The 14,202-nt window shown below is 52.8% G+C and overlaps 1 protein-coding gene across 1 annotated transcript; it reads left to right on the top strand.

The window, feature by feature from the left end:
- Nucleotides 1-6,924: 6,924 nt before the first annotated feature.
- Nucleotides 6,925-11,287, top strand: LOC136302536 (olfactory receptor 14C36-like). Its single transcript, XM_066206009.1, has 2 exons — nt 6,925-6,942; nt 10,352-11,287. Exon 2 carries the CDS (start codon nt 10,355-10,357, stop codon nt 11,285-11,287), a length of 933 nt encoding a protein of 310 aa, XP_066062106.1. The 5' UTR covers nt 6,925-6,942; nt 10,352-10,354.
- The last annotated feature ends 2,915 nt before the right edge of the window (nt 11,288-14,202 follow it).

The following is a 14,202-nucleotide window of genomic DNA, read 5'->3' on the forward strand; positions in this document are numbered from 1 at the left end:
AATGTTCCAACCAGAGTGTCCACAGCAGACCTCAGTGTCCAGTTCCAACACCCACATCCCATGCCAGGGTTCACAGAGAGCCCAGCCCTGGGGACTGCCAAGGGCTGGGTGAGGAGGGAGCCTGGGCAGGGCTGATGCTGCCCCTACACTGGTGCTGAAATCAGCAGGAGGAAGGAGACAACCACAGAACAAATAGACCAATAAACTGGGGTGAGTGCCCAGGTGTGCCAGTGGCTGATGGAAGAGGCTGGAGGGATGGTCAAAGCCCTGGGGCACCTTCTCACACTGGCCATGCCGCCAAGGCCACAGACCAACCTCCTCAGTGCTGCACCTGCCAGTGTGGGATCCTTGCCAGGGGACTGGCACAGCACCACACACCTGCTGGAACGTGTCCTGGCCCTGCAGAGTCACACAGCTCAGCTGACATGGGTGCGTTTTATCTCCTGGACACTTCCCAGTCTAGCCCAGCTTCTGCCCAGCTCTGCCCACCTCCCCTGCCCTCAACCCAGCCCAGCCAAATCTGGGTAAACCGCATGGCAGTGCCTGCTCTGGGCTGCTCCAGCACTGGGTGCACTCACCCCACAGCCCTGGCCCCCTTGAAAGGCTCAGCAGCTGCTGAGGGGCGGAGAGGGAGATCAGGCTCCAGATCAGCCCTAGTGCTGGAGGATGAGAGACTCAGTGATGCTCCAGTAGTCCAACCTGTTCAAATACTTTCCTCAGAACCTCCTTGAGATGAGAGGTGACCACCAGAGGCCAAGGCCAGCCAGGGCTCTATGTCCTGGCAGCTTTTTTCTCAGAGAACCCTTGCATATAGGGAATTTTTCAGGGAGAGTATTATATTTGCCCATGACCACCTGGAAAGACAGATGGTTCTTTTCCATAGGAAGGAAAGCACTGAGGCACTATACTCCAGAGGCACTGATGAGAGGCAGCCCTCAACATTACAAAATCAGCTGGACCTGTCAAGTGGCCCTTGGGAGGCCAAACCAGCCAGATCTGTTCCATGCTCCCTTGGTTCCATGAGGCCCTGTAGTGTCACAATGTTCTCCTTGCTTCTGAGGTGTCACATTGGCCCCTTGCTGCCATGAGGCCCAGCAGGGTCACAGTTGGTTCTGTGGGGCCCTGCAGTGTCACCATGGTCTCCATGATTTCATGTGGCCTTGCAATGTCACAATGGTCTCCATGGATCCACAGTGCCCTGCAGGATCACAATGGTTCACATTTGGTTCCACCAGGCCCTGTAATGCAACAATGGCCTCTTGGTTCCACAAAGCCCTGCTGCTGCACAGTGGCCCCTTGGTCCCATGGGGCCCAGCAGTGCCACAATGATCCCCTTGGTTCCATGATTTCTCTCAGTGTAACAATGGTCCCTGTGATCCATGATGCCCTGGAGTGTCACCATAGTCTCCACTGGAAGGAAAGCACAGAGCCCCAGTGCTTCAGGGGCTGATGAACGGCAGCCACCAGAGGCCATGGCCAGCCAGGTCTCTCTGTCCTGGCAGCTTTCATCTGGGAACAATGGAATAAATATCTTGGATTCTGTACCTTGGATATATGGAATTTTAGGGGCAGAATCTTTATTTCAGCCATAAGCACCTGCATGAGAAGGGCAGTACATTCCCATAGGAAGGAAAGCACAGAGCCCCAGTGTTTCAGGGGCACATGAGAAGGGACCCCCAACATGCCAAGGTCAATTTAGTCAGGCCAAGTCAACGAGACCTGTTCCCTGTTGTCTTGGATCCATGGGGCCTCACAGTGTAGCAATGGTGGTGTCATATTGGATCCTTGGTTCCATCAGGCCCCGCTGTGTCCCATTGCCCCCTGGTTTCCGTGGGGCCCCATAGTGTCACAATGGTCCCTTGCTTCCATGAGACCTTGCAGTGCCCAAATGGTTTCCTTGGTTCCATGGAGCTGCACAATGACACAGCGGCCCCTTGGTTCCATGAGTTTCTGCACTATCAGCAATTGTTCCATTGTTCCAACAAGGCCCTGCTGTGTCACAATGGACTCTTGGTTCCATGAAGCCTTTCTCTGTCACAATGTACTTTTGATTCCATGAGGTTGCAGAGTGTGACCATGGTCTCCTTGGATCTGCAATATCACAATGGGCCATTGGTTCCATGTGGCTCTGCTGTGTTGTAGTAGTTTCAAGGCAAAACAAATGAGAGGCTCCAAGTCAGAGATACAATTTAATAGGAAAAAAGAAAAAAAGGAAAGAAAGTAAAATAAAATCAATGCAATAATACAAAAGACCACTGACAGAGTCAGAATACAACCTGAGCGTAGTGATGGAAGCAGTCCAGATGAGGTGGTCTTCCTGAAGCAGTGATCCTGTAGAAAAGTCTGGTAGCTCGGGTCCTCTGGGAATCCAGTGGGTAAGCGCCCCTCTGGTGTTCAGAGTCTCAGCTTATATCCAGGCTGGAATGCTTGGTTTCTCCCTCTGGGCGGAGCATCCCACAATGGGATGGTGAGTCATGTGATAAGGCCTGATGGGCCCATTAACAGGAGGTAGTCCAGGAGGGGGTTATCTGTGAGCTGTGTAGCAAAGGTGCTGATGGCCCATTAACAGAAGATAAGCCAGAGTGGAGGAGGCAGGGAGCACTGCCTCACCTGGTTTCAACAGTTCTTGAAGATGGTGATAGAATATACTTCAACCCAGGACATTATCCACCCCTTATTCTATTACCATCTACATCATCCCAAATCAATACCTTCCTTAAACTACACACACACACATATATATATATAATGAAATCCTACACACAGTTCTCACTTAAAATAAGGTCTCCTTGTGGTACACAGTGGGTGTCCCCATCCTTTTGCATCACCCACCAAGTGTAACCAGGTCCTTGTGCAAAGACAACCCCACGGATGGGTTTGCCCTTGCCCGAGGTGGGATTAATCCAAACAGTCTTTCCTAACATACCTCTCATGTGTACCACAGGGACCCTATCTCCATCCACTGTATGCAAGGATTCAGACTGGGCAGGACCAGCTCGATTGATGGACCCTCGGGTATTGACCATCCAGGTGGCCTTCGCTAAGTTCTGTTCCCAATTTTTGAAGGTCCCTCCACCAAGTGCCTTAAGGGTAGTTTTAAGCAGTCCATTGCAGCGTTCCACCTTCCCGGCAGCTGGTGCATGGTATGGGATATGGTATATCCATTCGATTCCGTGTTCTCTGGCCCAAGTGCTTATGAGGCCATTCTTGAAATGAGTCCCGTTGTCTGACTCAATTCTCTCAGGGGTGCCATGTCTCCACAGGACCTGCTTTTCCAGGCCCAAGATGGTGTTCCGGGCAGTAGCATGAGGCACAGGGTAGGTCTCCAGCCATCCAGTGGTTGCTTCCACCATGGTGAGGACGTAGCGCTTGCCTTGGCGGGTTTGGGGAAGGGTGATGTAGTCAATTTGCCAGGCTTCCCCATACCTATACTTTGACCATCGTCCGCCATACCACAGAGGCTTCACTCGCTTGGCCTGTTTGATCGCAGCACAGGTCTCGCAGTCATGGATAGCCTGGGAGATGCTGTCCATAGTAATGTCCACCCCTCGGTCACGAGCCCATCGATATGTTGCATCTCTCCCTTGATGACCAGAGGCATCATGAGCCCAACGAGCTAGGAACAATTCTCCTTTGTGCTGCCAGTCTAGATCAACCTGAGATACTTTCACCTTGGCAGCTCGATCCACCTGCTCGTTGTTATGATGTTCTTCATTAGCCCGACTCTTGGGTACATGCGCATCCACGTGTCGAACCTTCACGGTCAGCCTTTCTACTCGGGTGGCGATGTCCTGCCAAATCTCAGCAGCCCAGATGGGTTTCCCTCTGCGCTGCCAGTTGGCCTTTCTCCAGCGGTCCAGCCATCCCCACAGAGCATTAGCTACCATCCATGAGTCAGTGTAGAGATAGAGCCTTGGCCACTTCTCTCGTTCAGCAATATCCAAAGCCAGCTGGACAGCTTTAAGCTCTGCGACCTGACTCGATCCACCTTCTCCCTCGGTAGCCTGTGCAACTCGTCGTGTGGGGCTCCATACAGCAGCTTTCCATTTCCGGTTAGCACCTACAATTCGGCAGGAACCGTCGGTGAAAAGGGCATATCGTCTCTCACTCTCTGGTAGCTCGTTATATGGTGGGGCTTCCTCGGCCCGTGTCACTTGCTCCTCCTCTTCTTCAGAGGATAATCCAAAGGTCTCACCTTCAGGCCAGTTTGTTATAATTTCCAGAATCCCAGGGCGATTCAGGTTTCCAATACGGGCGCGCTGCGTGATCAGGGCGATCCATTTGCTCCACGTGGTGTCGGTGGCGTGATGTGTGGTAGGAACCTTTCCCTTGAACATCCACCCCAGCACCGGTAGTCGAGGTGCCAGAAGCAGCTGTGCTTCAGTACCAATCACCTCTGAGGCAGCTTGGACTCCTTCATAGGCGGCTAAGATTTCCTTCTCTGTGGGAGTGTAGTTGGCTTCGGATCCTCTGTAGCTTCGGCTCCAGAATCCCAGTGGTCGTCCCCGAGTCTCACCCGGCACCTTCTGCCAAAGGCTCCATGACAGACCATGGCTCCCGGCTGCAGAGTAAAGCACATTCTTCACCTCTGATCCCGTCCTGACTGGGCCAAGGGCTACCGCATGAGCGATTTCCTGCTTGATCTGGGCGAAAGCTTGCTGCTGTTCTGGGCCCCAGTGGAAATCGTTCTTCTTGCGGGTGACCAGGTAGAGAGGGCTCACAATTTGGCTATACTCGGGAATGTGCATCCTCCAGAAACCTATGGCACCTAGGAAAGCTTGTGTTTCCTTCTTGTTGGTCGGTGGAGACATTGCAGTGATCTTATTGATGACTTCAGTGGGAATCTGACGCCGTCCATCTTGCCACTTCACTCCCAGGAACTGGATCTCTCGAGCAGGTCCCTTGACTTTGCTCCTCTTGATGGCGAAGCCGGCCTTCAGGAGAATCTGAATGATCTTCTCTCCCTTCTCAAAGACTTCTGTTGCGGTGTTTCCCCACACGATAATGTCGTCAATGTATTGCAGGTGTTCTGGAGCCTCACCCTTTTCCAGTGCAGCCTGGATCAGTCCATGGCAAATGGTGGGACTGTGCTTCCACCCCTGGGGCAGTCGGTTCCAGGTGTACTGCACGCCCCTCCAGGTGAAGGCAAACTGAGGCCTGCATTCTGCTGCCAGAGGAATGGAGAAAAAGGCATTTGCAATATCAATGGTCGCATACCATTTTGCTGCCTTGGATTCCAGCTCATACTGAAGCTCCAACATGTCTGGTATGGCAGCGCTCAGTGGTGGTGTGACTTCATTCAGGCCACGGTAATCCACTGTCAGTCTCCATTCTCCACTGGACTTACGCACGGGCCATATAGGGCTATTAAAGGGTGAACGAGCCTTGCTTACCACCCCTTGGCTCTCCAGCTCACGAATCATCTTATGGATGGGGACCACAGAGTCTCTGTCGGTGCGATATTGCCGACGGTGCACTGTTGCTCGGGCGATCGGCACCTGTTGTTCTTCAACTTTCAGTAGTCCCACAGCAGAGGGGTCGTCTGAGAGTCCAGGCAAGGTACTCAGTTGTCTGATGCCTTCTGTCTCTAGAGCAGCTATGCCAAAAACCCAGCGGTATCCTCTTGGGTCTTTGAAATACCCATTTCTGAGATAGTCTATGCCCAAAATGCATGGGGCCTCTGGACCAGTCACAATGGGGTGTTTCTGCCATTCTTTCCCAGTTAGACTTACTTCAGCTTCCAGTACAGTCAGCTCCTGGGATCCTCCTGTCACCCCAGAAATGGAAATGGGTTCTGCTCCCACGTACCTTGATGGCATCAGAGTACACTGAGCACCGGTATCAACCAGAGCCGTATATCTTTGTGGGTCAGATGTTCCAGGCCATCGGATCCACACAGTCCAGTAGATCCGATTGTCCCTTTCCTCTACCTGGCTAGAGGCAGGGCCCCCCTATTCCTGGTCATGGCATACATTGCTCTCTTCTTGTAAATATGTTTCTGAGGTTCCTTCAAGAGGATCAGTCATATCATCATTCCTGTACCGTCTGGAGTTCTGTGCACGAGAGACCGGAGCAACATTGATTCTAGATGGGCTCTTTGTGGTAGGTGTTTCTCTTTTCAGTTCACGTACCCGGGCTGCTAAGGAGGAGGTGGGTTTTCCATCCCACTTCCTCATGTCTTCTCCATGCTCCCGAAGAAAAGACCAGAGGTTACCTCGGGGTGTGTATCCTCTCTCCCTGGCTGGGGAGCGCCTGCTCCTAATGGCAGAGACTCTCATTGGCTCTGGCTGGATATGGTAAATTTCTTCCTTGAGTTCTTTTTTCAGTTTCTGATGGCCTTCTTCAATCAAGTTCCGGACTTGCTCAGCCAGTCTTGTTTCCACAGACGAGACATGGGTACGAACTGGGGCAGTGACAGTGTCCTCGTAAATTCTTAGTTTATTAGCCAAGACACCTACCCTGTCCTCACCTTCCCTCCATTGCAGTGTTGCCAGGTAACGTGAGTACATCTCGGGTCCAAGCCGTGCAAATCTCAACCACATCCGTGATGTGCACTGGACACCATCTGGGTTTTTAGGAAATCTCTCATCTTCTGAAAAAATGATTTCCAACACAGCCAATTCCCTCAGGCATTGGATACCTTGTTCTATTGTGTTCCATTTTCCTTGGTGCACTTGGAGGTCTTCTTTACAAAGGTATCTATCCTTCACACTTGTTAGCAGTCGCTGCCAGAGGCTGAGAGGTTCTTGGCTTTTCCCAATCCCCTGGTCAATGACCACATCCCGGGACAACGATCCCAGTTGCCTGGCCTCACTTCCATCCAGAATGGTGTCATTGGCTGCAGCGTCCCAGATGCGGAGCAGCCAGGTCAGGATGGACTCGTTGGTCTGGCGGGTGAATTCCCTTCGCAGGTCACGCAGCTCACCCAGAGATAGAGAGCGAGTGATGATTTCTGGCTCTGTCTCTTCTGCTGATTGTGAAGGTCCTGCTGCACCCTCATCAGTCACTATGCGGACTGATTTGGTCCTTGATTTCTTCTTCTGAACGGGGGCAACTGCTACTGGTTTAGGCTGTTCCGGTTCGGTGATGGTTTGTGTGGAGATGCTGATGGCACCCTTAGTCCCTTTCTCCTCTGTGACAGTCTGCGTAGATGTGGACACTGTTGCCTCACTTTTGGCTTCTTTCTCCTCTGTGACGGTCTGTGTAGATGAGGACACTGTTGCCTTGCCTTTGGTTCCTTTCACCTCTGTGACACTCTGTGTAGACACTGATATCGTTGCTCTGCTTCTTTTTCCCTCTTCCTCTTCCTTCAGAACACGCTGTATCACACCATGTAGTGTTTTGATTCTAAGCATGGTGCGGGCCGTGCAGAGAAGACAAAGCAGGACTAACAACAACATCATGCTGTCCTTGGCATCCAGAGGGTATTCCATATTTTCAAAAACTGCTGTGTCATGCCTGAAAAGCTGGAAAAAATCATTCTTCACCCCTCCCCACAGGGGCTGGGTGAGATTGTTGAGGCCCCAGATGTAGCATCCTAGACCAGAACAAGAAAACAAAAGTGGGTGTATATTCTGAATAATGTTCATTGCCTCAGAGTTTATCAAGCAATGGACATAATAGACTACTAAAGCAATTTTAGTACCATACCCTGGTCTACGCAGGAGCATTAAGACTGGCAGATAGTACCCCAGTTGTGGAAAAATATAGAGAGATAGATATAAGACACATGTAAGCATGTTGAGCATCATAGCGAACAGGTGTCTTCTTCAATACAAAATTGTAATTCTGACTTTTCTCAGTGCCTTGTGCCCCACGTTGGGCGCCAAAAATGTAGTAGTTTCAAGGCAAAACAAATGAGAGGCTCCAAGTCAGAGATACAATTTAATAGGAAAAAAGAAAAAAAGGAAAGAAAGTAAAATAAAATCAATGCAATAATACAAAAGACCACTGACAGAGTCAGAATACAACCTGAGCGTAGTGATGGAAGCAGTCCAGATGAGGTGGTCTTCCTGAAGCAGTGATCCTGTAGAAAAGTCTGGTAGCTCGGGTCCTCTGGGAATCCAGTGGGTAAGCGCCCCTCTGGTGTTCAGAGTCTCAGCTTATATCCAGGCTGGAATGCTTGGTTTCTCCCTCTGGGCGGAGCATCCCACAATGGGATGGTGAGTCATGTGATAAGGCCTGATGGGCCCATTAACAGGAGGTAGTCCAGGAGGGGGTTATCTGTGAGCTGTGTAGCAAAGGTGCTGATGGCCCATTAACAGAAGATAAGCCAGAGTGGAGGAGGCAGGGAGCACTGCCTCACCTGGTTTCAACAGTTCTTGAAGATGGTGATAGAATATACTTCAACCCAGGACATGTGTCAAAAAGGATTTTGGTTCCATGAGGTTCCAAGGTGTCACAGTAGAGTCTTTGGTTCTTTGAGGCCCTTCTGTAACCCAATTTACATAAATATCAGAATAAAACTCCTTAACACTAATTTGCAAATAAGAGAGCATCAGTTATGCAGCCTCGAGGTCTAAAGTGGGGTAACTCATAATCTTACATGGACATGTGATTCTAAAAGAGTGTTTCTTAATTACAGTTGCTACATGTGAATTACAATTTACCCATTATCATAAAACTCACACCAAGTTCTGAGATTCACTCCATGATTTTCTATCACTGCACTCTCGAGCTAGATGTCTTGTCCGTGTTTTATAACCATCCTTGCTGGGAAACCAGGCCCTGCATGACTTTTCCCTGTGCTAAAACATCACAGGCACAGGAAAAGTTGAATAAACCCTCCTGGATTAAAGCCCAAGGTTTTGTGTGGCCAGGCAGAGGCAGGCAGGATGCAGAGCTGTCAGCAAAGGAACGGCCCAGCCAGGTGGGGCAGCCGGGGGATGACGACAGCCTGCAGGAACAGAGGCGCAGAGCACGAACACCTTAGGACAGCCTGGGCTGCACAGGGCACAGGGATGGGCAGCAGCTGCAAGGCCCTGACAGAGCCAACTCCTGCAGCACTTTGGCCATGGCTGCTGGGCCTGGGCCTGAGCCATGAGGAGGAGACAAGTGACCCTTGCAGGCCTGGGGCCTCATTGCCTCCTTGTCCCTGCCCAGCAGCCAGCAGGGGCCGCCCCATGGTTCTGCCCTTGGCATTGCACATCCCCACATCCCAGTGGGCCAGGAAGAGCCCTGAGCACTGAGGGAGGGACAGGATGTGCCTTGGCAAAGTTGGGACAGCTCCAGCAGCAGAGCCGTGGGCAGGGAGGGAGGGAGGCAGTGCTGAGGGAAGCCCTGCTGCAGGGGACATGTGGCACCTGCCGGCCCTGCCCTGCAGGGCACACACTGCCCTGAGCAGCACAGCTCTTGTGTCCCCTCCCAGCCAGCACAGCCCTCAGCCCGGGGGCTCGGGGCCCTCAGTCCCCTCCTGGGCCGGCAGAGCAGCCCCAGAGATGCAGGGCATCTCTCCTGCCATGTGCCCATTGCCTGCTGACCAGGGCCTGAGGGCCACTGTCCTGCACTGCTGCTGCCTGGGAGGGGCTGTTCAGGGCTGGGCAGGGAAAGGCTTTTCCTCAGGGCCCGGCTCTCTCTCACCCTGCCTTGCCCAGGTGCTGTTGGCATTGCTGACGGGCTCTCTGGGAATGGCAGTTCCAGCTGCAGGCTCAGGCCCAGCCCTTGGGCTCCTCCTGTGCAGGCTGAGCACAGCAATGGGGTGTCCCAGCTCCCTCTGCCCCGGGGAGCTCTGGGCAGGGCAGGCTGGGAATGAGCCGAATCTCCCTGATTTAGGGAAAGGCAGGGGCCACTTTGTGTGTCAGGGATCCCTCTGCTCTCAGCAGTGTCACCTGGCTTTCTAGGGTAGCACAGGATTGGAGCTCAGAAAGGTGCAAATCCAGGGCTGCTGGGAACAGGAGAGAGGGACAGAGCAGCTCCCCTCAGTCTGCACTAAGGCTCAGACAATGCCCCTGCCTCACTGGACTCTCTGTTCTATCCAGATGCAGCAGAATCTCTTGTTCTGCCACCTGCAATCCCTATCCCTTTCACTTGGTGTCTCCTGTGCCTTAGGAGGAGACTCAAGTTCAAACCCTAGGACTGGCCCCTGCCCTCACTGTTCCCCTGCACTGACTGGGGGTCAGGGCTTACTTGCAGGTGTCCTGGAGGTCAAGGTCTGGCTCCTCACTGAACATTGGCCAGCAGCAATCAGGTCTTGAGCAACCAAGGTGAAGGAAGTTCTCCTAGACATAGACAAGAGGGATATATTTACTGGCAGGGACTGGTCTGTGAGAAAGACCTTTGACTTTACTGCGAGAAATCTTCCCTCCAAGTCACTTTCTTCCCTCCTTCAACAGATTTCAATACCCCAATGCAGAAAATGTCCAACAGCAGCTCCATCAGCCACTTCCTCCTGCTGGCATTGGCAGACATGTGGCAGCTGCAGCTCCTGCACTTCTGCCTCTTCCTGGGCATCTCCCTGGCTGCCCTCCTGGGCAACGGCCTCGTCATCAGCGCCGTAGCCTGCGGCCACCACCTGCACAGCCCCATGTTCTTCTTCCTGCTCAACCTGGCCCTCACCGACCTGGGCTCCATCCTCACCACTGTCCCCAAAGCCATGCACAATTCCCTCTGGGACACCAGGACCATCTCCTATGCAGGATGTTCTGCACAGCTCTTTCTGTTTGTGTTTTTCATTTCGGCAGAGTATTTCCTCTTGACCATCATGTACTACGACCGCTACGTGTCCACCTGCAAACCCCTGCACTACGGGACCCTCCTGGGCAGCAGAGCTTGTGCCCACATGGCAACAGCTGCCTGGGCCAGTGCCTTTCTCAACGCTCTGCTGCACACGGCCAATACATTTTCCCTGCCCCTGTGCCATGGCAATGCCCTGGGCCAGTTCTTCTGTGAAATCCCACACATCCTCAAGCTCTCCTGCTCCAAATCCTACCTCAGGGAACTTGGGCTTGTTGTTCTAAGTGCTTCTCTATATCTTGGTTGTTTTGTGTTCATGGTTTTCACGTATGTGCAGATCTTCAGGGCTGTGCTGAGGATCTCCTCTGAGCAGGGACGGCACAAAGCCTTCTCCACCTGCCTCCCCCACCTGGCCGTGCTCTCCCTGTTCCTCAGCACTGGCACATTTGCCTACCTGAAGCCTTCCTCCATCTCCTCCCCATCCCTGGATCTGGCATTGTCAGTTCTGTACTCGGTGGTGCCTCCAGCTCTGAACCCCCTCATCTACAGCCTGAGGAATCAGGAGCTCAAGGATGCCATGAGGAAAATGATCACACCTGGTTTTCAGAAGCCATAAACTCTCATTCTTCTGCACAGTGTTCTTGCGTTACTCATTTATGCTCACTCTGTGTCCTGTATTTTTTGCTGCTGACACAGGAGTTACACTTCTGAGAATTTGTTCCCGCAAACGTCTGTGACTACACAATTTTTGGTTCAGTATTTGCCTTTCTAGCAAACCCAGAGACGGTACAACCAAGGAGTTGTGCTACATATGTGCTTACAGAACATAAAGAATTCTGTATTGCCATGTTTGCCGGACATCTTTCCACCCTGACTTCTCTGGAGCTGAAGGGTTGGTGCTTCTGTGCAGAGCTGGGGGAGAAAATGGAACTCCAGTGCTCCTCATTGCCAGGGAGCCCCAGGGCTTGTCCTCCATAACCTCCCCTTCCTTTACTTCTACACTCCCCTTCAGGGCCCCTGTGTTGGTTGAAGGCCTCAGGGCTCCTTCAGCTCTGTCAGTCCTGCTGTGTGATTGTCCAGGGACTGCAGGCAGTGACAGGCTGTGGGCACTGCTGGGACAGAGCTGGGCTCTGCAAAAGCATTTCCATCATGCCAGGGCATCTCCTCAGTGCACGGCCTGAAAGCTTCAATCTTCTTCCCAGTTTGCTCTCAAAGATGTGCCCAACACAGCGCCCTGGAGACAAAAACAGCAGTGACCAGCAGAAGTGTGGCAGTGTTCAGGGTGGGGGCCCCCAGCAGTGCCCTTGCAAAGCAGATGCCTCCCACACCAGGTCAGAGAGGTTGTTCTTCCGTCCATGGAGGGACATCAAGCGACCGGGTCAAGAGTCCGTGTTTGCAGTGCACAGACAAGACACAGCCCTGAACATCTTGTGTGTGTGAGGGGACATAAACCCAGTGAGCACAAACACCTTCAGCAGTTCCTGGACTTTGCAGAAAGCAACATCCCCTGGGAACCCCTGAGTGCAGGGCTGGGATGAGCTCCTGTGCTCAGAGCTCCCGTGTCCATCCCTCCGGCCATGGGGCACCTCAGGCCAGGCAGGGCAGGGTGACACCCGCAGGGCTGAGGCCCCTGCCAGGCTCTGGCAGTGGCTGCACAGCTCAGGGAGACCCTGCCTGTGCTGCAATAACCTGTGTGTGTGTGCGCAAGGGAAGGACTCGTGCTCCTTGACAGCCCCAGGGCTGTGAGCAGGGCAGGAGCCAGCTCAGGGCTGGGCACCTGACACAACCCTGACGTTTCTGGCTGTGACTCCAGGAACAACCCCCAGTGTCACGTGGGGATCTGCCGCCGTCCATCTTGCCACTTTACTCCCAGGAACTGGATCTCTCTGGCAGGTCCCTTGACTTTGCTCTTCTTGATGGCAAACCCGGCTTTCAGCAAAATCTGGATGATCCTCTCTCCTTTCTCGAACACTTCAGCTGCAGTCTTTCCCCACACAATGATGTCATCAATGTACTGTAGATGTTCCGGAGCCTCACCTTTCTCCAGTGCAGCCTGGATCAGCCCATGGCAGATGGTGGGGCTGTGTTTCCACCCCTGGGGCAGCCGGTTCCAGGTGTACTGCACGCCCCTCCAGGTGAAAGCAAACTGAGGCCTGCATTCTGCAGCCAGAGGAATGGAGAAAAATGCATTGGCAATGTCAATAGTGGCATACCACCTCGCTGCCTTGGACTCCAGCTCGTACTGAAGTTCCAGCATGTCCGGCACAGCAGCGCTCAGCGGTGGAGTCACTTCATTCAATGCACGATAGTCCACAGTCAGTCTCCATTCTCCATCAGACTTGCGCACAGGCCAGATGGGGCTGTTGAAGGGTGAGTGGGTTTTGCTGACCACCCCTTGGCTCTCCAGCTCACGGATCATCTTGTGGATGGGGATCACGGCGTCCCGATTTGTCCGATACTGCCGACGGTGCACTGTCGAGGTGGCAACAGGTACTTGTTGTTCTTCTACCTTCAGGAGTCCCACTGCAGATGGGTTCTCTGATAGTCCCGGCAAGGTGTTCAACTGCTTAATGTTCTCTGTCTCCACAGCAGCTATTCCAAAAGCCCATCTGAGTCCTTTAGGGTCTTTATAATATCCATTCCTGAGGAAGTCTATGCCCAGAATACATGGAGCCTCTGGGCCGGTCACAATCGGAAGTTTCTGCCACTCCTTCCCGGTCAGGCTCACCTCGGCTTCAACCAGAGTCAGTTCCTGTGATCCCCCCGTCACCCCGGCAATGGAAATCGGTTCTGCCCCCACATGTCCTGATGGCATTAGAGTACACTGCGACCCAGTATCTACTAAAGCTTCATATTTTTGTGGCTCTGATGTGCCAGGCCATCGAATCCACACAGTCCAAAAAACCCGATTTTCCCGTGCCTCTTCCTGGCTAGAGGCAGGGCCCCTCTAGCACTGGTTATTATTCCCTTCTTGGACATACATGGTAGAGGTTCCTTCGAGGGAATCTGACACAGCATTCCCACCTCCGTAATACCTGGCAGCTTGCTCATGGGAGGCTGAGGCTACCTTCATTCTAGTGGAACTCCCTCTGTTAGCGTTTCTCTCCTTGAGCTCACGTACCCGTGCTGCCAGGACAGAAGTAGGTTTCCCATGCCACGCTCCCATGTCCTCCCCATGGTCCCGCAGATAAAACCACAGGTCAGCTCGAGGGGTGTACCCTCTCTCTCTCGCTGGGGGATGTTGGGCTCTGATTCTGGGGCCTGTGACTCGCACCGGTGCTACATGGGAACTGTTCCTTCTCATCTCCTCTCTCACCTCCTTTATCTCCTCTTTGAGTTCCTTCACCACCGCAGAGACATGAGCCTGCATTGGGCCACTGATCATACTTTCATAATTTCTGAGCTTGTTGGCAACAGAACCCACTGTCTCTCGGTTATCCTCGGCATTAATTGTTGCGATGAATGTGGCGTATTGGGATGGTCCATGAGTTGCCAGATTCCACAACATGTGCCCTGTGCATTTAACCTTGT

The sequence above is a fragment of the Chamaea fasciata genome, unplaced genomic scaffold (assembly GCF_029207755.1).
Source record: "Chamaea fasciata isolate MVZ Bird 193981 ecotype frontalis unplaced genomic scaffold, bChaFas1.0.hap1 SCAF_29, whole genome shotgun sequence".
NCBI classification, from domain to species: Eukaryota; Metazoa; Chordata; class Aves; order Passeriformes; family Sylviidae; genus Chamaea; species Chamaea fasciata.

Bases quoted from the DNA above. Each gene is read 5' to 3' on its own strand.
- LOC136302536 (XM_066206009.1), top strand. From the start codon at position 10,355: ATGTCCAACAGCAGCTCCATCAGCCACTTCCTCCTGCTGGCATTGGCA.